General features: G+C 33.8%; 3 protein-coding genes across 6 annotated transcripts in view; 2 read left to right on the forward strand and 1 right to left on the reverse strand.

Moving 5' to 3' along the window:
• The window catches only part of LOC132544036 (B-cell linker protein-like), a 34,494-nt gene extending 17,158 nt beyond the window's left edge, over positions 1 to 17,336 (reverse strand). Inside the window, exons 1-8 of one of the 4 annotated variants that reach the window (XM_060207598.1) lie at positions 17,208 to 17,336; positions 15,667 to 15,749; positions 15,249 to 15,368; positions 11,516 to 11,539; positions 9,761 to 9,868; positions 5,655 to 5,741; positions 4,941 to 4,994; positions 2,112 to 2,168 (exon numbers count right to left, since the gene is read on the reverse strand). In XM_060207598.1, coding sequence (XP_060063581.1) covers positions 2,112 to 2,168; positions 4,941 to 4,994; positions 5,655 to 5,741; positions 9,761 to 9,868; positions 11,516 to 11,539; positions 15,249 to 15,368; positions 15,667 to 15,732 — 516 coding nt within the window. In that variant the 5' untranslated portion in view covers positions 15,733 to 15,749; positions 17,208 to 17,336. The remainder of the gene's footprint in view (positions 1 to 2,111; positions 2,169 to 4,940; positions 4,995 to 5,654; positions 5,742 to 9,760; positions 9,869 to 11,515; positions 11,540 to 15,248; positions 15,369 to 15,666; positions 15,750 to 17,207) is intronic. The other 3 variants (XM_060207600.1, XM_060207599.1, XM_060207601.1) reach the window with 3 other exon arrangements.
• Positions 12,290 to 12,826, forward strand: LOC132544035 (histone-lysine N-methyltransferase PRDM16-like). The gene has a single exon (XM_060207597.1). It carries the CDS (start codon positions 12,290 to 12,292, stop codon positions 12,824 to 12,826), a length of 537 nt encoding a protein of 178 aa, XP_060063580.1.
• Positions 17,337 to 17,475: 139 nt separating the features above from the next.
• Positions 17,476 to 23,740, forward strand: part of LOC132544025 (small ribosomal subunit protein mS39-like) — a 45,816-nt gene continuing 39,551 nt past the window's right edge. The window contains exons 1-6 of the mRNA XM_060207585.1: positions 17,476 to 17,562; positions 19,909 to 19,970; positions 20,539 to 20,617; positions 21,690 to 21,735; positions 22,075 to 22,146; positions 23,612 to 23,716. Coding sequence (XP_060063568.1) covers positions 17,513 to 17,562; positions 19,909 to 19,970; positions 20,539 to 20,617; positions 21,690 to 21,735; positions 22,075 to 22,146; positions 23,612 to 23,716 — 414 coding nt within the window. The 5' untranslated portion in view covers positions 17,476 to 17,512. The remainder of the gene's footprint in view (positions 17,563 to 19,908; positions 19,971 to 20,538; positions 20,618 to 21,689; positions 21,736 to 22,074; positions 22,147 to 23,611; positions 23,717 to 23,740) is intronic.

The raw sequence follows: 23,740 nt of genomic DNA on the forward strand, positions 1-23,740 counted from the left end.
ACAAGTACCTGTGACAAGTACCTGTGATGAGCATCTGAACTGAGTACCTGTGATGAATGTCTGTGATTAGTACCTGTGATAAGTACCTAAGATGAGTACCTGTGACGAGCACCTGTGATGAGCATCTGAACTGAGTACCTGTGATGAATAATTGTAAACTTGGGGATTCTCAGCTGCTCACCTAGCACTTCCATTCGCACCTGACAATTTTGGACATCATTCTTACAATGAATTTCCCAATTAATAAATTTTGTGCAACTTTATCAGTTTCAGAGAGTTCCACAGCCCTTGTTGTGGCAGTATGCCTTCCCCTTCATGTAACTGAGTAACTTTTACCCCTGTAGATGTTACAACTCTTTGAGATTGATGTTATGAACTTTAATTCATCAAGCAGCAACCACATTTACAATATTCTCTGTCAACAAAAAATAGCCAGTTTATCTTGTTGATTACAATAATTCTAGGTAGTTGCGACATATTTTTAATTATATAATTTCACAGAGTTCCACAACCCTCATTGTGGCAGTACCAACTTCCCTGTGGTTACCTCCATAGATTTGCAACTATATGAAATTATACAACACAAGGTCTAGTCTATTGCTGCTTGATGTCTTTCCTTTTTGGTCACTGAAGAGCTTTACACTGCAGAGCAATTCTGCACTATGTTAGGCCTACGCTAGCCAACTCTTTAACCAATCAGAGCAGCTGAGATAGTCTTCAATCCAAGTAGAGTTAGGTGTATTATATGTATGTTATATTACATGTATGTATATCTTTGTTGCCTATATTGAGTTTCTTTTGTTTGAATTAATACAAGTTAAGAACTAAATTACTGTCTTAGTTGTTATAGCTGGTATACATGTAATGAATGTGATGAACATTTGTCATGAATACCGGTAATAAGTACCTGTGATGATCATCTGAACTGAGTACCTGTGATGAGCATCTGTAATGAGTACCTGTGATGAGCATCTGAACTGAGTACCTGTGATGAGCATCTGTAATGGGTACCTGTAATAAATACCTGTGATGAGCATCTGAACTGAGTACCTGTGATGAGCATCTGTAATGAGTACCTGTAATAAATACCTGTGATGATCATCTGAACTGAGTACCTGTGATGATCATCTGAACTGAGTACCTGTGATGAGCATCTGAACTGAGTACCTGTGATGAGCATCTGAACTGAGTACCTGTGATGAGCATCTGAACTGAGTACCTGTTATGAATAATTGTAATGAATACCTATAAAGAACACATATGTCCAACACCTGTAATGAGTACCTGAGTACTATGATGGGTACCTGTGATTGGTACATATGACAAAACCTGTTATATTCCATAGGATCAGAACATTTTGATATGTTTTATCATGATTGTCTTTAGGAATTCCTGAAATGAGTATCCTGTGTGGTATGATGAGTACTCTGTGATATGTCCTATGATGAGTCCTCTGTGATATCCTATAATGAGTACTGTGTGGTATGATGAGTATCCTGTGATATCCTATGATAAGTACTGTGTGCTATGATGAGTATCCTGTGATATGTCCTATGATGAGTACCCTATGATATCCTATGATGAGTACTGTGTGGTATAGTGAGTACCCTGTGATATGTCCTATGATGAGTACTTTGTGGTATGGTGAGTACCCTGTGATATGTCCTATGGTAGGGTGAGTACCCTGTGATATCCTATGATGAGTACTGTGTGGTATGGTGAGTACCCTGTGATATCCTATGATGAGTACTGTGTGGTATGGTGAGTACCCTGTGATATCCTATGATGAGTACTGTGTGGTATGGTGAGTACCCTGTGATATCCTATGATGAGTACTGTGTGGTATGTTGAGTACCCTGTGATATCCTATGATGAGTACTGTGTGGTATGGTGAGTACCCTGTGATATCTTATGATGAGTACTGTGTGGTATGGTGAGGACCCTGTGATATCCTATGATGAGTACTGTGTGGTATGGTGAGGACCCTGTGATATCCTATGATGAGTACTGTGTGGTATGGTGAGTACCCTGTGATATCCTATGATGAGTACTGTGTGGTATGGTGAGTACCCTGTGATATGTAGTACACATTGTGTGTGATGAATAGATACCTCCTGAATTTCTTCCTGCACTTCAGCTCCCACATCAAACTCTGTATATTCTTCTTGCTGTTGACATAAACAGTACACAAAACTTAAGGTCTAGATTTATTGATGGTAGCATCAGTTGTTTTTTGAATAACTTAAATATTTTGATCAGTGGTTGAATAGCAGGTATTTTGTAAGTGACAAAAACAGACCAGCTGACTTGAGAAAAAAAGCTCAGATGAAAGAATTAAATTCATGGACAAGTTAGCCGAGGTCAATATGTACATCTCATCAAATTGTCAGGTCATACTAATAATTCTTATAACTATTATTGAAAGAAAATAAACAAATTATAATCAAAAGTGTAATTTTCCTGTATAAACTATAGTAAATTTTATCCCCTCCCCAATGGAAAATGTTAAGGAGTTTTCCAGAAGAAGTTGAAAATGTTAAAAGTTTACAACGCATGACACCGCACAAAAGGGGATCGCAATAGGTCGCCCTTAGATTTTGTCTCAGGTGACCTAAAAAGCAAGAGTGATCCCTGTATACATGACTCATGTAAGTTTTGAATCCTGGTTTTACAATGCCGTTAAAATAGATTAAAATTTCATTTTTGATACAGAAAATTTTATTCTGAAATCTAAAATTGTGTCTATTTAATTTTTATTTTTCATAGGTACACAGATATATGCATATTCATTAGCGTGAAGCCAATTCCAATAATTTTCTTTGTAGAAATTAACCCATAATATCAATTGTCCACAGATCATATTATTTTTAGGGGTAAAACTTTAAACTGTTTCTGAAAAAAAAATTTCACCTAAAAAACTTTAAATATCTGAAAATTCCAAATGCATTAACTATCAGCAGAGGAAGAAACACTTTATAAAAAGAAACAATGCAGAAAATAAAATTCCTTCAAACAAGATATCATTTTGCACAAGCAACACTTTTGCTTTTGAGAAAAAACCAACACAAGTTTCAACTTTTATCTAATCTATGACTTAGGCACTGTAGCAAAATTTTGAAAAAACTACTTCACAGCACATAGTTGTTGCTACAAATACTGGCCATTTATTTAGACAAGGCATTGAACACTCTTAGATAAAGAATGGATGAAAAACAAGAGAAAATTCAATACTGGAACTGTTATATGATTTCGATGTTACTGTATAACTTTTAAAGACCTAGTGCTGAAATAAATTATTTGGAATTTTGACCTCATTTTGTGCACTTAAATGACCTTGAAGTCCTACACATGAAGTCTGATGACAGATGTAGAATCTACACTTATATTAGATATCATGTAATGATGAAGTAATAAAACACCAGAAATGCTGAACCTTTAAGTGGTAGGGAATGTCTCATTATTACAATAGTTTTTTTCTTCCTCGATGTTCATATGTATCAATTTGTTTATCTCGCGTATACTTGTACAGTCAATCCTGTCCATAAAGGTGGCCCAGTGGTAGAGACAGAAGTTGGCTTTATACACAGGTGGCCTTTAAATAAACCTTTAAACCTTTTTCCTTAAATCTTCCAACAGTTCCAACTGCCTTCTGTATGCTAAAAACATTTTTTTCAAATTCTCATAACCAGTATTTATTGAGCAGCATTTTCTCAGTAGACCCATCCTCACTTCGACTTTGGTATTCCCAGTGTTATAGATTCAGTAGAAAGGAAACACTTGATAGGGACAAAATGACTTATATTATAATTATACTGCAAAACAACTTTACCAATAAATGATATATAGTGATAAATTAAAGAAACATGCCGTTCTGTCCATAGAGAAAAATATCAGTAATTGCAATACAGACAGGTTGATTTGTACACTTCAAGAAGACAGTCAGTAAGATGCAGCAGTGAAGTGAGAAAGTTCCACAAACATATTTTAAGTTTCTGTTGCACAGCAAACCAAGTATAAGTACAGAAAAAGAGGCCCAATGGCCTGTAACCCTCACCTGGTATTATTCAATGTTTTGCTTACATACAAAAACATTTGGTTAATGAGAAGAAGTTATTTGAAAGTTTATTTGATTCTTGTGACCTTGAATAAGGGTCATTTCTTTTCGCAAAATTTGATGGACTTTCAGGAAGCTCATCGCAAAAATTCATGATTCTACCAGCAAAACATCATGATTTTAGACCTTTTGATTACAATCATTTAAAAGTTTTAACAAATTTGACCCCTGTGACCTTCAATTTAAGTTATTTCATTTCAAAAAAAATTTGTCAAATTTCATCCCAGGAATCTCCAGGTCAAATTGAAAAGAAACTGTTTTAAAGGTTTGAACAAATTGATCACTGTGACATTGATTTATGAGCCAAAGTCATTTCTTTTTCGCAAATGTTATCAGGTTTCTTCAAGCAAACCTTCTGGCAACTATCATGATTCTAGGCCTTTTCCTTTTTTAGAAGATATTTTTAGAATGTTTTAACAAACTTGATCTCATGACCTTTGCTATGGTTCAGAGTCATTTGATTTTGAAAACATTGTCAGGCTTCATCCATGAACCTTTTTTCCAAATATCATGGTTCTTGGCTTTTTCCTAAATTGGGAGAAGTCTTTTGAAGGTTTTAACAAATTTGACCCCTGTAACCTTGATCATAGGTCAAGGTCATTTCTCTTTACCAAATTTGTAGGAAACCCAGGAACCTTCCAGTCAAATATAATCATTGTAGGCCTTTTGTCATTGATCAATTTGTTTAAAGAGAAAAGTTAATGTTAGATGGACACCTCAAGAACAGACAGTTGCTGCAACAAAGCATTAGGTCACTTGACCCTTCAGGCTAGGTGAGCTAAAAATTAACAAGGTAGGAGAATTATGACAGAAAAAAAATCTCCACCTCTTCTTCTGAATCCTCCTGGTACTCAAATTGATCATATTCATCCTGATCAGACTGAAATAATTGTCACATAATAATCACATCAATTATGTTTGTATAAATGAAACAGTGGAGATAAATATACAAAGAGATACCCTAAAGTTAACACATCACTTACTGTAGATGTGATATAGGGACCACAAAATCAAAGAGGTCAATGCATGGACAACATATTCAAAGCTTTGCTTGTTTAAATCATGTGATACATATGAATAATCTGACCAGAATGACTAAGAAATCATATCCTTCACCTAGCATTTTTGATTGACCTAATATATCTGACCTGATCTGCAATCTTGAGTATAATCCAGTGTGCGATGAGATTGGAGTATGACCTTTTAACTGGTAAACCCTATAACTTGAGTATGACTTTGAGTATGAACGTATTTTACATGTATAACTTTTTGATCCAGAAATCTTAACCCTGTGAATGACTTGTTGACCTTAGTTTGACCTAGTGTGTGATCTTTTGAATGACTTGCTGACCTTAGTTTGACCTAGTGTGTGATCTTTTGAATGACTTGCTGACCTTAGTTTGACCTAGTGTGTGATCTTTTGAATGACTTGCTGACCTTAGTTTGACCTAGTGTGTGATCCTGTGAATGATTTGTTGACCTTAGTTTGACCTTTTGTTTAACCTAGTCTATACCCATATAAATAACCTTTTGACATTACCTCAGGTTCGCAGTCCACATAAACTTCACCCACATCATCACCCACATCAGCCTCGTTGTAAATTTCTCCATCATCTGATGTCATAGACTGTAAGAACAATCATATCATACAGTTTCTTAACATAATAGACTCAAATATCTGTGTTTAAAAACAACCAACACAACAGAGTCGTAAAATCTGTTAAGCAATAAAAGTTCATAAACAATTGAAGTCCCATACAATTTATCCTGCAGCTGGTGCTGACATTGTTGGAATAGACCTTCACAGAAAGAAAACAGCTGTACTTTAGCAGGAGTATATTCACAAAAACTCATGAAATTGTTATTGTATCTATTGAAGTTAAAAACTACATTTCTGCACTGAGCAATACTTAGAGCACAAATCCTCTGGTATAACTTAGCATCAAGATCCGGTAAATGCAAATTCATAACAAACTCTAAAAGTTTTGATAGTCAGAATTTGCAATCAATGCTGCAGGATAAATAGAGTATATAGTTAGCTGAAAATATAAGCTGTATTTTGGCTTGGGACAGAAAAACAAAAGTTTGGAACCCTGTTTCATTGCTGAGCAATTATTATCATTATATATCATGTAAAAGCGAACTTAAAAATTAAAATTTAATTGTCTGAATTTTCAATCAGTGTTGAAGGATAAATAGAATACATGGAAATTTGCTTAAAACATAAGCTGCATGCAGGTTTGAAAGAGAAAGACAAAAATGGTTTGTCCATTGTCTCTTTCGTCACCCTCGCAAAAGTACAAGATATTTGACAAACTGTATTCTCTTTGTCACATTATTTAAACTTTGGCTCTAATAATGATTGGATAAGATCAATTATGAGTTGTAATGTTTTTAAGTGATCAACTACATTACCACTATGATATCGTATAGATTTGATATATTTGTGTAATGGTTTGTTTTGCCTTTCACTATTGACTTAATTCTGACATTAAAGAACATAAACTGATTAGCTTATTCAATATAAAATTAAACATGTAAGAAACTTTGAAATATAAATCATGCTTTGAAATTGGAAAAATTGAATGGTGACTTAATCCAAAACTAAGAGACATGCTGAACCAAAAAAAAACAACAACAACACACCATTACCTGTCTTTAGCAGACATGCTTTTTCAACATCAAATAAAATTAAAGGAAAAAATGTAATATGTTCCTTAATATTCAAAATAAATGTGTAAATACTCTATTACCTCCCCTTATTATCTCCCTCTATATGTCACTAGTTAATATCTTATTAAAATTATTATTACCTCCCCTACATGATAATATCACTTGTCAAATACCTTATTACCTCCCCTACATGATACCATCACTTGTCAAATACCTTATTACCTCCCCTACATGATAGCATCACTTGTCAAATACCTTATTACCTCCCCTACATGATAATATCACTTGTCAAATACCTTATTACCTCCCCTACATGATAATATCACTTGTCAAATACCTTATTACCTCCCCTACATGATAATATCACTTGTCAAATAACCTTATTACCTCCTCTTTATGATAGCATCACTTGTCAAATACCTTATTACCTCCCCTACATGATAACATTACTTGTCAAATAATCTTTTACCTCCCCTTAATGAAATGTGGCTTGTCAATCCTTTATTATATCTCCTTTATAATCATGTCACTGGCCACTACCTTACAACCTCCCCTTAATATTTATAATTACTTGTTAAGGAAGGTAGGAAAGTTACCTTTAATCTCCCACCACTGTATCTGTTAGGGTTACATATAGTCTGTTACCCAATACCACTGCATATAATTTTCCTTGTGACAAGTGCATAAGATATATGTAAGTGTTTAACACAACACTTCCTCAATCTTACTGCTATCTCAGTATGTTATAAACATAAGCTGTCTTTTCCTTCCTACCAACAGATTATCCTTGGTGTATAAATTTATAGTTAACACTGATATAAACATATTTTATCGAACGTTGGAAGAATCTGCTCTTGCTTGCACAAGATCACTGCTTCCTCAAGTTTTTAAAAAAAAAAAAAAAAAAAACATTGCTTGTCACTAAAGGTCTCTATCCCTTGTAAGAACTAGATAACTCTAATTATTTGGGCACTTAACACCTGTGGCATTTCGACATACAAGTCACATACAATTATATCTCTGCTGAAATAAGTGCGATAAGACTTCAAAAAGTGTAATTAACATGCAAAAAAAAAGTATATCAAAATGGCATGCTACTCATCACAAGGTTAACACCAAATAATAACACAGTGTTAATACAGTGAGATAAAAGAACCACTAGTAACACATGATGTTTTATTGGCTTGTTACTATGATGGTTTTTGATTGGCTAGTAACACATGATGTTTTATTGGCTTGTTACTATGATGGTTTTTGATTGGCTAGTAACACATGATGTTTTATTGGCTTGTTACTATGATGGTTTTTGATTGGATAGTAACACATGATGTTTTATTGGCTTGTTACTATGATGGTTTTTGATTGGCTAGTAACACATGATGTTTTATTGGCTTGTTACTATGATGGTTTTTGATTGGCTAGTAACACATGATGATTTATTGGCTTGTTACTATGATGGTTTTTGATTGGCTAGTAACACATGATGTTTTATTGGCTTGTTACTATGATGGTTTTTGATTGGCTAGTAACACATGATGTTTTATTGGCTTGTTACTATGATGGTTTTTGATTGAATAGTAACACATGATGTTTTATTGGCTTGTTACTATGATGGTTTTTGATTGGCTAGTAACACATGATGTTTTATTGCTTGCTGATGGTTTTTGATTGGCTAACACATGATGATTTATTGGCTTGGTGGTTTTTGATTGGCTAGTAACACATGATGTTTTATTGGCTTGTTACTATGATGGTTTTTGATCGGCTAGTAACACATGATTTATTGGCTTGTTACTATGATGGTTTTTGATTGGCTAGTTACACATGATTTATTGGCTTGTTACTATGATGGTTTTTGATTGGCTAGTAACACATGATGTTTTATTGGCTTGTTACTATGATGATTTTTGATTGGCTAGTAACACATGATGTTTTATTGGCTTGTTACTATGATGGTTTTTGATTGGCTAGTAACACATGATTTATTGGCTTGTTACTATGATGGTTTTTGATTGGCTAGTAACACATGATTTATTGGCTTGTTACTATGATGGTTTTTGATTGGCTAGTAACACATGATTTATTGGCTTGTTACTATGATGGTTTTTGATCGGCTAGTAACACATGATTTATTGGCTTGTTACTATGATGGTTTTTGATTGGGTAGTTAAACATTACCTTACTGATTGCTTAGTTAGACTACACAACATTTTTTTTCAAAGGAAGGATGCCATTAATGGAAACAAAAATTCCAACACTTTATTCAAAGCTAAGATCGACTTCAATTACCATTTTCCTCTTTGAATACAACATATACACAAACAATTTTTCTGTAGTAAAACAACAACCAATGATTATAAAGAGTAAGGGTGGATTAACTACATGCAATTTTAGGGGCATGTTTAACACCAATTTAAGAAAACAGTTTAGGTTTTTTAACTTCTGAACAGAAACATTATGTAAATTATACTTGTGTGTCTAATTCAACCCAAACAGGCAACAGTAAACAATTAAATGAAAATTACAATTACAGAAATGAAAATGTATAAGAATGTGGTCAGATATTAGCAGTGAATAAAAGACAGTACCTTAACAAGAACACAGTATGCAGAAATAGAAAGCAGTGTGTACACTGACAAAAAAACATCCCCTGGTATCACTAATGTTACAAGACTACATCAAAATTATGTCATATTTTATATGGCTACATTCAAATGTATCTTTTACCTCAGAATAATTGTGTATCTTACTACATGTACATACCATTTAGATCATAAATTGATAATTTTTTCTTTTTAAATGATTTTCCAAAAGAATACACCATTGATTATTACAGTTCCTGACATCCTTATTATGTTAGAGAAATGGCTTAGAAACAGATTATCCCCAAGTAGACTTTACCCTTGCAGATATAATTAGTGTTTATTTAGCAGCAGACATAAATATTTCAGACATGCAAAAACAGAAATCCACCTCTTGCTTTTTTATATGTGTAGTATGACCCCTACTGGGTGGTGGTGGTGGGAGGCGACCATGTTGGGATTGCCGAGGTACTGGCACTGGGTGTGCTTCTTCTGCTCTCTGAACAGAGGTTAAAATGTTGACAGTAAATTAACCATCCTGAAAAATCCTAACTACCATTAAGTGTCTGCTTGTAATGTGCACTTAGTGTGCTGTGAATATACAATTGTGGTTTTGATGATTAGAATGAATCATATATCTGGTATGACTAAGACATTTTGATATAACAATTTTGTTTATGTACTTGTCTACCATTTGTTTTACATGATATTACCAGGAGAGTTTGTGCCTAAAAACAATAAAAAAAAAATCACCACAAAATCAACAACTAACAAATATTTCATGTTCTATACACTTTTACAAATCTACACTGATGATATAGATGTAGATTTTCTCATAACAGCAACATATCTCAATGATAATAATTACATGTAGATAATTTCAGGGGAGACAACTCACTATATGTACATTTAATATGCCATATCTCTATGATAACATTCTATACAGTGAAACTTCAGGGAAGGCAACTCACGATATGTACATTTAATTTGCCATGTCTCAATGGATATATTACACATGGTGAAACTACACTCAACACAACATATCTCAATAGTTATCAATGCACAGAGTGAAAATTCAGGAGAAACACCTCTCTATATGTACGCTAAACACACTATGTCTCAATGGAGTGAAACTTAAGGGGAGACTACTCACTACCAGTATATGTACACTCAACACAACATGCCTATGCAGTAATCATTACACGTAGTGAAATTTCAGAGGAGACAACTCATTATATGTTTAATCCACTTAAGACCTACCATCTTGTAAGCTGAATTACATAAGTGAAATAAGAGTTGAAGGCAAGAACAATGAGATACAGGAAATCCTTGTTGTAATATTTTTTCTATTGCTTTCATTTTTATAACAAGGTTTGATCCAAGTATACATTTACTATAAACATAAGAGTCTTGGCTAATATTTATGCTTTTTAATAATTTTCTTCTTTGCCACAGTATATCTGACATTTGCTCTAACACACTCAAATAAACCTTTATACCATTCTTCTTGTTACTTTTTTTATATACAAATCATATATATTTTTATCATATTTCATACATTTTCATATTTCAGATCACAATTATCAAAAGACCATGTAATTAAAATGTTTCACAAATTTTATTCAAACACATACAAAAATATTTTCTTCTTCACAGAAATTTGTTGTCAATAGCTTGTGACTATAGTTCAGAAATAGACTTTTCCATATTAAATTTAATCCTTAATTAATTTGAAATTCAACAAGTTTTCATTCTAACAAACTTAAGTCCCTCTAGTACTAAAATGAAAACAGTGAAACTGAATCCAAGATTCTGGTTATCATAAGAAGAGGCCATAGGGTTGATGTGAACTTGGTTCTACATCTGTCAGTTGTCAGAATTTGTATGTGCATGATATTTTTTCATTACCATTTTAAAGTTTAATACATCCTGTACTGTATAACACAATTAGACATGATATGATTGTCTCAGCATGTTAATTATGTAATAATCACCCTTGATTAATACAAGGAAATAATTGTTTGCCCTTAGTAAAGCATGTTATTCCAGCAGTAATGTCTGATTTAATGGTAGTTACAATCTTCAACAGGAATATTAATGGAAGTGTAATATAGCATATTAGTCCACTAATGTACACATCACTTACATCAAGCGGGTTCCGTGAAGGCAGCTGTTAGAGAAAAAAAAATTATATATGCAATATACACATATCTTATATTGTATATTAAATAAATAAATAGAGCCAACGTCAGTATCAGGTAAGTGGTTTCTTCTGTGAGGCACTTCACTTGAGCTTGGATACCAAAGGTATGCAGGGTGATTAACGAAATATCAAATATAAAACCGTAGGAGAATCAATCGCAACAAGAACAAGTGTCACCAGTTAGTGGGTAATTTTTACTAATTGTCTACTAGTTTCGCCTCTATTCGAGGCTTCATCAGGACAATTTTTTGTACATTTTAGCCCCCTGAAGTACTTTTTTCGGGGTTCAGAATTAACTATGACGTATTTACATTGACAATAGAGTAAGGGCAGATAAGCCCTAAAGTTGACGTTATACCCTGAATTTGGTTTACGTGTGCGTAGAATATGAATCCAACTCTCACAAATACCGGATACGATACCGGTAATTATGACGTCCTCTGTATTGTGTCCTGAGCTATTAAAATGTGCCGCTACTGGCTTTCTTTCCTCTCTGCGGGCTATATCGTATAGATGGTTGCGGATTCGGGTATTGACTGTGTCAGGACACAATACAGAGGACGTCATAATTACCGGTATCATATCCGGTATTTGTGAGAGTTGGATTCATATTCTACGCACACGTAAACCGTGGGGTATGAACATCATTTCATAAATATGCCGAAGACCAAGTCCACACCTACTTAACACCACCGAAAGGATGCAGGGAATATCAAGATGCCGTGCATCCTATGTGGTAAGAGACTAGCCAACTTAAGTTCATTACGGAGGCATGTCAGCAGAATACATAGCATGAACAGTAACACTAGATTTCAGTGCAAAATATGTAAACGCACCTTTGGAAGAAGAGATCTCTATGAACGCCATTTAAAAGAAAAACACCCTTTTTACCGCATTGAACCCGAAGTCTTCACAGATGAGGTCAGGAATGAAGCGACCATTCCAGACAAATGGAAAAGACCATTAGAAACACTTACTAAACAACAACTAGAGAAGGCCAAATTCAGGGTAGTACCGGCCAAGGAGAGGAATCCCCCAGGGCCGCATACTCAAAAACCAGCTCAAACAGAAGATAAGATTCCCATTGACTTACTGAAGGGAGACCTGTTGTTGAGTGACTCGTCTTCCGACAACTCTTCCGTCAAGAGTATCAGCTCCACAGAATTACCTGGACCCTTAGTGGTTTATAAGAAGCTGGCCTATGCCTCAACATCAGATGCCACCATTTGCCTGGACGAACTAGCCTACCCATAATGAACAATAAACGCTTTTCGTTATTATTATCATTATTATCATTTTGATTGGACTTTAGTTATTTGCATACTTCATGAACTTCAATAATACCATAATTTGGCAAAGTATAACGTCAACTTTAGGGCTTATCTGCCCTTACTCTATTGTCAATGTAAATACGTCATAGTTAATTCTGAACCCTCGAAAAAAGTACTTCAGGGGGCTAAAATGTACAAAAAATCGTCCTGATGAAGCCTCGAATAGAGGCGAAACTAGTAGACAATTAGTAAAAATTACCCACTAACTAGTGACACTTGTTCTTGTTGCAATTGATTCTCCTACGGTTTTATATTGTATATGTTATAAGCATAATAAAATCTGTGTGTTTGTGGATAGGGTCAAGGTCACACACATAAAGCTGAACCAATGGCTTCAAGGTCACACACACAATAAAGCTGAACCTACAAAAATGGTATCATAAAAGAGATCATATCTTAATCTTAAACTGTAGTATTTCACACAGGAATTTCTTACTTCACATTTTTTGGAATTTGGGACACATGTCTAGAATATAAACCCATAATGTTTAAATAGCTTTCTACTGATTCATTACTAAGTATGCTTCAACATGAACAGATGTGTATATATGTTAAAGGAATAATAGTTCAATTAATACAAATGCATTTGGGTTTCTTTTTAACTTTACAATAAATTTTTTAAAAATGTCAAAATTGAATATTAATTAAATTGGTCTTGTAACTTGTGTAAATAAGAGTTTGTGAGGGATGTTTACATCATTACTATGATCAGGGCCCAGCCAAGTCGTGTTTAGTTGCTGGATAATGATGTTAATTTAATCATATTTATGTTGTAGATCCCAATCAGCTCCAGGTCACTTGTTCACAGACTATGTTGTCAAATGAAGGGGAAATTAATTTGGGTAGAGAAGAAACAAAGTTACATTAATTGATATATTTATTTACACAGTAAGATCTAATTATACAAACATTAATAGCCACAAGATTTTACATATTGAAGGAGACGCCAAGTCACCATATTGAACACTATTATCCATGTCACTACATAAATTTCAACTGTACAATGTCTGCATTAAGGCTCAAAAAATAAATCCAACTTAAAGTTCAAGGGAAGATTGACACTAATCAGACAGACTGAGTGTCACTAAGACTGTCTCTGGGTAAAACCTACATCAAACTCCCCTCTCACACAAATAGGCAACCTATACTTATAGTTTACGTTGACAATTACTGACAAGAGACAATTACTTTTAACTCAAAGTTCTTCAGACAATAAAGTAATTGGTGACACTTACTGTAGACCTGCATGATACCAATTAAATGCCTACTAATTAAGTATAACAGAGTTAAAAGCCTAATCTCTTCTTGTTTACACTTAGAATTAAGGGATTAACTCTGATATCTAAGGCTATGGTTCATAACAATTGATACTTAGTTACAGTTAAGATAAAAATTAATTACAGAACATATAATACATTTGTAAATATATGTTTAACTTAAAATGAAATGTAGATATCTTCTTAAACTAACATGTTTGTAGAGAAAATATTCTAATTTGTACTAAGTATTTACACTGGTGAAATACATTATATGACCTAAGTGGTTCTACATAAGATCTTTTCTTTCTTTATTTCTTAACTGTCTTTTGCACTGCTCAATTTATATACACCATTTACAAATTCAGCATTTAGTAACTGCCTGTAAGAAATGGTCCTGTTAGATAAGACTGTAATCAAACCTAATACTGACTTAAATTTTATTGTGTAAATGTTCATCTGTCTGTCAGCCTTGTAATAGATGTATAATTACCTTACAATCCAAACCAGTATTTAAGTCAATTTGCAAAAGTACAGACCAAAGGAAAAGAGAAATGTTTAAAGCAAGCTTCCAAACAAATTAAATACTTTATAAAATCTCATTCAAAATGAAATTGTTCATTGTAACCAGTCAATTAAGTTTCAACATTTCGTAGACTTAGACAGATGGTTCAATCTAGCTTTTATATTTTGGTGCAGATTTCCTGGTTTCAACTTTAACTGGTCTGATGACCTTGACCGTTTACAATCACCATGGGAACAGATCTATTTGTACAAGCATATGTAGCAGATGCAAAACTGTTGAAGCAAATATAATCAAACAATGTATAATGATTAACCATTACAAGCCATGTTCTATTTCAACATTGCCCATGATACATCAACTCATGCAGCACCATACTTACAGCACAATACATACATAATAAAAAACACCCATGAATTTAAAAAAAAATCATGATACTTTAAATATTGATAAAACAGACAAAGAATGCCACCTAGAGAAAACTTACTGACGATTTTTGGTATCAGGAATAGACAACTCAGTCGAGGTAGGATATATAGGAAGGGAGGATATCAGTAAGACCTTACCTTACTTGGAGGAGTGGGAGTAGGAAGGGGTTTTCGGCTGGGTCCACTGGAGGCCCCACCCCCTCTTGATGGAAGTGGTGGAGGTGGACCTCTGTTAGTATCATCATCTGGAGTGCCAGGCTATAACATAATAGAAAAAATTGAACATAAAAAGCGATTAAAAATACTGTTTGGTAAATAAAGAACTTCATAAAGACAACATTATATCAAATAATTATTTACCATCCATATTGTAATGTAACCAATGTACACTACAACAGTGCAATGACAAAGAAAATCCTTTTTTTCTGATTAATAAATTTTATAGAGATTTCAAACAGCGTTATAAAAAATAATTAAACATCCAGGTGATCAATACAGGTATATATAGGAGAGGCCATCACTAGGTGCATGTCACTAATATCAGAATCAAACTTACTAGAGGCCTGCGAATTGCCGGGGCAGAATCTCCTGGGAGGGGTAGTTCTCTCCGCGGGCGGCTCATCACGTGGATCAGCTACACTGAAAAAATACACAAAACCCAGAAATAAGGAAACTCCTTGTGATGCTTTATCTTATAGCTTGAGATTTTGTAATAAAATGGTCAAAATGTTATCTTAACAAATAAAAAATTGGTGTTCAAGAAAAAGAACATCAAATACACACGTCTCAGTATTTCACAGATAAAACTTACTTAAATGTACTGCGAAATAGTGAAAATATCATACACAAGAAAATAACCAGTTGTGCTACAGCTAGAAACTTTCTGATGAACAATCAGTCTTCTTTGATCATGAAATGTTTCTTCTGCTGGTGTCTATGTGACAATGTATATTATATAAGTCCCCAACATTTATAGGGATATCACAATGCAAAATTGTATATACTAAACACTGATATGATGAAACACAACAATCTAGGCTAATTTCTCTTCAAGGAAAATTTTAGTAGTTTCCGTTTCGTCATTTTTCTGTTAATAATTATGTGAAATAATCATAAAGAAGTAAATTAATTCTATACAGATGTTCATTGAATTGTTGTATCTTTGATTTAATTGATTAATTCATATCATCATGTTTTAATGGCCTCAAACTCCCATTAAACATTTTAGATCTTTTGGTGAAAATAATGGGTTTATTCTAAGTCTATAAAATTAAATGACATAAAAAATCTTGTCTACAGATATTAATTTTGTTCATTCAGTCGACAGAGTTTCACAAACAGGAGATCTAGACCCAGTGAGTCTCTATAGCTCATCACCTGTTTTGTATTTTCAATCTACATTCCTCTATAATTTCTAGAAATATTGGAAACAGATCAGAGAGCATGGTTTAATTATATACAGCAGTTTTTTCCTATGTCAAATCAATTTGTAAATTATCCCCCTTTCAATAAAGAGATAATTACTACAGGAACTATGATCACGTTTTTCTTGATACAAAATACAATGTCAATTAAGGAAAACGATGCTCCTATCAAGTTTTGGCTTTTCATATCACTAAAATTCTAGGATATTAATAAAGATACCTCCAGAAAATAACTTTGTTACATATATATTATATCTTTTAATTAATGATCTGTAGTATCTGCATGTATGGATCAATTGTATTAGATAACAAAGTGCATGTATTGTGAATTTGTTACGTTTGTAATATAAAAAATCAACTCAATACTCAATACAAATTGTGATGGTTTTGAGGCATGAATAAGATCATGAGTCTTACCAGTACGGGACTGATCGTGACAAATCCAAATGTTTATAAATCAACAAAGCGTGAACATTCCACAGCTTATTATACCGGTAAGATAGGGTTTATATTCACAGTCTAGACGCATGTCTTTGATTAGTGTAAGCAGAGAATGCAGTTAAAAATATATGCGAGGTTCCATCAACAGTCACAAGAAGCTGCAATATATATATATATATATCCATAAATATTTTTAAAGGCATCACATCTACATTAATAATACCCATCTTACCGTCAGCAATACCAAGAACAGTTGTCAACGTCACTGACCCCTTTAAAATACACGCATATCTTTCTTTCCAAACCTCCAATAATAAGTACTGTCAAATGTAACTTAGTGCGACGTTCTGACAGTAAACTTAAACTTTTCAAAGTTCACCTATCTTACTTCCTTGTTCAAAACTTCCGGGTTTAGGAAAATCTCTGTCTAGCCGACGCTTGTAACCCCAATTGAGGTAAGGGTGTTATCCGGCAATCGTTGGAAATCCGTCTTTCAGTAGCACCCATCTTGGCGGTCAAACGCTCTGAAATGTAAAAATGGCGACCTCCATGCATTTAGCATGGAAGCACTGCAATAATACACAACGGTGAGTGTTACTCCTCCAAATCATGGCATATTTCACTTTACACATCTAACGATAACGATAATTGTTTATCTCAAACATGTCTAAATCAATTGAACTAAGACTAATTTACCTTAACCTTATAGTTGCCGGCTCCATCTTGATACAAAATGACTCGAGTCCGATCATGAAGTGAGATGGAACAAAACATATAAAATAAACGTAACAGCTAGTGCAACGAAGTCTTCATGATCTCTGACACGCAACATATAAGTATCTCCACGAAAGACAAAGGAATATGTAAACTTTTAAATAAGCATTGATGACGACGAATCTATGTTGGTATTTTTTAGGTTCATATCGCTCTGCGACTAACGTCCGTACACAATTTTTGTTATCGCTCTTTCTTGATAAGTCCTGTATGAATCTTTCTCAAATTGCATATGTAGGTTCCCCTTGGTCCCTAGTTGTGCCTGTTTGATTTTGGGATTGGTCAAAAAAACGAAATTGCTGACAGGCGGCCGTCTTGTTTTTAATTTTTCAAAGTTTGTTATCGCTCTTTATTGAGAAGGACTGGATGTATCTCTCTCATATTTCATGTATAGGGTTCTTTTGGTCCCTGGTTGCGCCTATTTGAGTTTGGGACTGATCAGAAAAAACGAACTGGCCGACAGACGGCCATCTCGGATTTTGACAAGTGAAGATTGTTATTGCTATTTCTGAAGAAGTACTGAATGGATATCTCTCCTTGTGTTCGTTTGCTTTTGGGACTGATTAGAAGAAACAAAATGGCTTCCAGGTGGTCATTTTGGATTTGACAGGTAAAGATTATCATTTATTTCTGCAAAGGAATGTTCAAATGTCTTATCATTAAGAGCAAAAACAGGGGAGAAAAGAAGGGAAAAGATCCAACATTCAAAGAGCATATAAAGATGGTGGCCACAAAGATCCCTCTGGGATCTCTTGTTTTTTTTTTTTATATAAAGTCTTTTGACAAAAGTAGTGGAATGATAAACCATTCCACAATGGCGTTATGTCAATTTCCACGTTGATAAAGTCGGAACTGTTTACACGATACATTAATCAGCCAAACACGCTTACATCATTGGAAACGTCACAGCCTCAGAATTTCTCCCTTCAACTGGAAACATGGTGCAATGAAAAACAGTTCTATGTGGAGGAGGACTGGAAAAAAAGTTATAATGAAAGTCAGATTATGATTGGGAAAAAAAACAGAGTTTGTATTTGGAGGAAATCTGACAAAATATATTATCCTGAGTGTATTTCTCTATGTGTTAAATATAAAAAGTTAAGCCTTATGAACTGTGGATGCATCACAAAACAAGGTGTGGAGACACTCAATTGTGATGATGGTAACATAAATTCAGAGAAGATATGTTACTTGCGATCAATGTCTTCAAACTTTATATCTTAGAATATTTGATAATGTTAGGGACATCAAAAGATATGCTGTTAAACATGATCATAATACATTAGTTTCAGATATGAAAAAATGACAAAGGTATGACAATATCAATACATGTATTGAGAATATAGTAACTTTGAGTTACTTCAAATCTCAAAATCTCAAATCTTTTGATGTTGCTGACTTCATTTAGTACTTTAAAAGATACAACCCGAAGATGCTTCACAACAACCCATGGGATTTGTATAAAACATACATACATGTGCCAAGCTGTCGATCTTCTTGTAGTAAAATTGCCACAACTAGGTAATTTTTTCGTATATGAAACTGAAACTGGGTACATTAATGTATTATAATCATATCTACAACACATTGGTCATATTGGTATAATGGTCATATTAACAACATATGTGTTGATGTCACTAACTTATAGAGTATTTTAAATGATGTTTTCTGAAGATGCTTTACTATTATTGTTGACATTTGTTGCCACTTGTTGACATTTGTTGCCACTTGTTGACACTTGTTGACATTTGTTGACACTTGTTGACATTTTTTGACACTTTTTAGATTGACCGATTGACTGTAATGAATGGATATCTGTCCAAAAAAAAAAATGCTTCAACAAGTGACAAAAAGTATTGTAAAGTTTCTTCAGAAAATGTCTTTAAAAGTACTCAATAAAGTTTAACAACATCAACAGATATATTGTATTTATGAGCACAATACACCTTTGTACCAAGTTTGGTTTTTAGGTTTCAAAACTTTATTAACATCACTGAACCACTGATGGATTCTAGAAGGACAAAACCTTTGTTTGATTTTAATTAAAAGGTGCTGCATTTCTTTTGTACAATCTTCATGCATCAACTGAGATGCATTAGAAGGTTTAACATAGAGTTTTATTGTGATTTGAATTAATGAATATTTTAATTTCAACCCAGATTGCTACAAGCAACCTTGAATCATATCTATGGAAGTACACATCACAGATGTTGCCATATGGGTGAGTCGTTGTCCTAATTGTTAGCCTTTTAGTTAGACATGAGTTATCTTTAGAAACTCTAAGTATGTTTACAGTTCCAGAGGAACCGCAAATATAAATGTGTTGTTTTTAAATATCTATAGATATCACTTTGTTAAAAAAATATCTAAAAGTGCAGTTTCCAATATATATTGTCACTCACAAAACTTTCAAAAGGATCTGCATGAAGATATTATTAATATTAAAATCATTCTAAATTTAAAAAAACAAAACCTTTAATGACCAGAATTTATAAACATTAATATTTTGTTCATTTGTGTATATTTATTGAATGCGTAATATATTATACAAATGTTGCTATAGAAGTTTCTGGAGTGATCAGAGAGTCACTTAATGTATGTTTATTGTATAGTGAAATTCATTTCCCTACACATAAAAAAATCTTGGTTCTTTTCCAAAGTTTTCCAGATTACCATGGTAAAAATTATCAAAGCAGTCCAGAATTTGTCTAAAAACCAACATAAAACACTGGAAATACTGATGAATGAAAAGTTACTATCTAAAGTATAAAATTATTTTGTTTTTACAGCTGCCCAAGCGATCACACCAACCCAGGCTAAACTGATGCGAAAAAAAAGAGATATAAAGATACCAAAGAAGAAGAAAAGGTAAGTAATAGTAATTGTACTTATGTTTTTTATTGTAAATAAAACACTGTTTTCTCCAGGATCTCAGGATAGCACATTCCAAGATAAATATAAACAATAATTGCTATAGGCATAGGACATCGCAGTTGGGAAAAAACCCAACTTGATTTCGGCAACATTCCAAGAGATTTTGTGGCTAAAAAATTAATCTTGACAATATTCCAAGAGATTTTGTGGGCAGATGATTTATACATGACTGAAAAAAAAATTTTCAACTTCAACAAATATTTTTTTCATTTTGAAAAAGTACCTCAATATAATCAGATGATAAAGTTTAAAAGACATGATCTAAACCAGACTAGATAAAACATTGATTGAATATTTACCACCTCGTTGTTTACCTTAATGCTATGTTACCCAGAGAATATCAGTGTAAATCTGTATTTATAGAATTTTTTGTGAAGGACCAATGAACTCATGCCATGGCTTGGCATACATCTGTGTCTGGCAACTTTCTATTGAAAATTGCTGATGGGGATTAGTCATGAACAAATGAATTAATTTTGACTAATGGCAATGTTTGAATTCTGTTCCAATTTGTTCTAAAGCATCCTTAGATGAAAAAGAAGCAATTTTATGTTAACGTTGTTCCCCTGGAGCTCGAGGTACAGGGCCCAATAGGGGATATATAGCAAATTTCCTTCAATCATCTGCTGTAGAAGTGACAGTATTTTGTCTTAAGTTTGGTAGGAGACCTAAAGGGGGAAATCTTTTAAAATATTTAAAATCCTTTGCCTATATAATATTTGATGAATCCAAACTGTTAAACCTATGTTTCTACTGTTCTTGCCAAAGTTTAGATATATTAAAGAATATATGATAATGTTGACAATATTAAACTGCATCAACCAGTAATTTGATATTTACTGCCAGGCTTGATTGTTTACAGAATTGTCTCAATGACATGTCTAAAATTGATCCCATTTCATTTCTAGTTACGATAACTATTACAATGTAAGGTAAAGAAAGATGGAAAGTAAGGTAGAAATAGAATGAAATTTTTAGGAAAGTGACAAAATGATTTTTTTTTCAGAGATTCTTTGTCTGTTTTACGTGCTCTCTCAGAAGTCACTGGCAAGGTGGGTGTAATTATTGGCTCATTCATTGATGTCATGATGTCTACTAGTAGGTTTTATCATTTATCAGTAATACTAATCAAAATTGATGTAGAAAAGACTATTGTTATGATATTTATTATATTAATGTAGATTTGTTCGGAGGATAATATTATATTTGGTTCTTCGTGGAGGCTGCTCATGAAACACTCTAATGTTTAAATACAAATTAAAAAAAAGGCCAAAGCCATACAGAGAAATATCTATATATTTAACACATTATTGTTGGACACTAAGCTATGTAAGTGTGTGTGTTACATATGTATTCAAATGGTTGTGACGTATCTTGATTATATTACACAGAATCACTTGGTCCCAGACTACCAGCCAATGTTCACTGATGACCCATTTCTGTTACCATACAACCAGCACTCTGTAAGTTTATCTGTGGTCTTACCATACTACAATTACTTAAGGATGAAAAATATTTTGTTCTCGACATATTGTTCGATGATATTTAATGTTTAGCCCGCCATCATCAGATAGTTGACTGTTTAAATCACCTTTCATCTGTGTTCCATCTGTCCTTAAACAATTCTTGTTATCCCTGTTTCTTTAAAAGAACAAGATGAATTAAGTTCAAATTTCATATAGGTTCCTGTAGCTTCCTCTTGATCCCTTATTGTACATTGCCTGATTTCAGGACTGACCTGAAAAAGAAAAGGGCAGCAATCTTTGATATTGTCTGAAAAAAATTGATAAGATAATGTTTTGATGTAATACTTTGTTATCACTGTTTCCAGAGAAGCATTAGATGAATAATTCTCAAACTTCATTTGTCAGTTCACCTTGGTCCCTTCACCCTGACTACTGTAAGATACTGTAGATCTAAACCCTGACTACTGTAGATCTACACCCTGACTACTGCAGATCTACACCCTGACTACTGTAAGATACTGTAGATCTACACCCTGACTACTGCAGATCTACACCCTAACTACTGTAGATCTACACCCTGACTACTGCAGATCTACACCCTAACTACTGTAGATCTACACCCTGACTACTGTAGATCTACACCCTGACTACTGCAGATCTACACCCTGACTACTGCAGATCTACACCCTAACTACTGTAGATCTACACCCTGACTACTGCAGATCTACACCCTAACTACTGTAAGATACTGTAGATCTACACCCTGACTACTGTAAGATACTGTAGATCTACACCCTGACTACTGTAAGATACTGTAGATCTACACCCTGACTACTGTAGATCTACACCCTGACTATTGTAGATCTACACCCTGACTACTGTAAGATACTGTAGATCTACACCCTGACTACTGTAAGATACTGTAGATCTACACCCTGACTACTGTAAGATACTGTAGATCTACACCCTGACTACTGTAGATCTACACCCTAACTACTGTAAGATACTGTAGATCTACACCCTGACTACTGTAAGATACTGTAGATCTACACCACGACTATTCCAGAACTACACCCTGACTACTGTAAGATACTGTAGATCTATACCCTGACTGTAAGATACTGTAGATCTACACCCTGACTACTGTAAGATACTGTAGATCTACACCCTAACTACTGTAGATCTACACCCTGACTACTGTAAGATACTGTAGATCTACACCCTGACTACTGTAGATCTACACCCTGACTACTGTAAGATACTGTAGATCTACACCCTGACTACTGTAAGATACTGTAGATCTACACCCTGACTACTGTAAGATACTGTAGATCTACACCCTGACTATTGTAGATCTCCACCCCGACTTCAGTAAGATACTGTAGATCTACACCCTGACTACTGTAGATCTACACCTTGACTACTGTAAGATATTGTACATGTATATATTTTCACATTTTAGGTGACTCATCGATTACCTTTAATTTCTGGAAAAGTGTCTGCTCAGTATTTCATACAGAGGTTTCCAGAATGTTTTGCATTTGAGAAGAGTGTACCTCACATACCTGTAAGTATTCGTGATTTGCACACT

This window comes from Ylistrum balloti, unplaced genomic scaffold, assembly GCF_031769215.1.
Source record: "Ylistrum balloti isolate Yb309-2 unplaced genomic scaffold, AGI_CSIRO_Ybal_v1 Utg369778, whole genome shotgun sequence".
NCBI lineage: Eukaryota > Metazoa > Mollusca > Bivalvia > Pectinida > Pectinidae > Ylistrum > Ylistrum balloti.

Coding starts and splice junctions, on each gene's coding strand:
- LOC132544035 (XM_060207597.1), top strand. CDS start 12,290: ATGCCGTGCATCCTATGTGGTAAGAGACTAGCCAACTTAAGTTCATTA.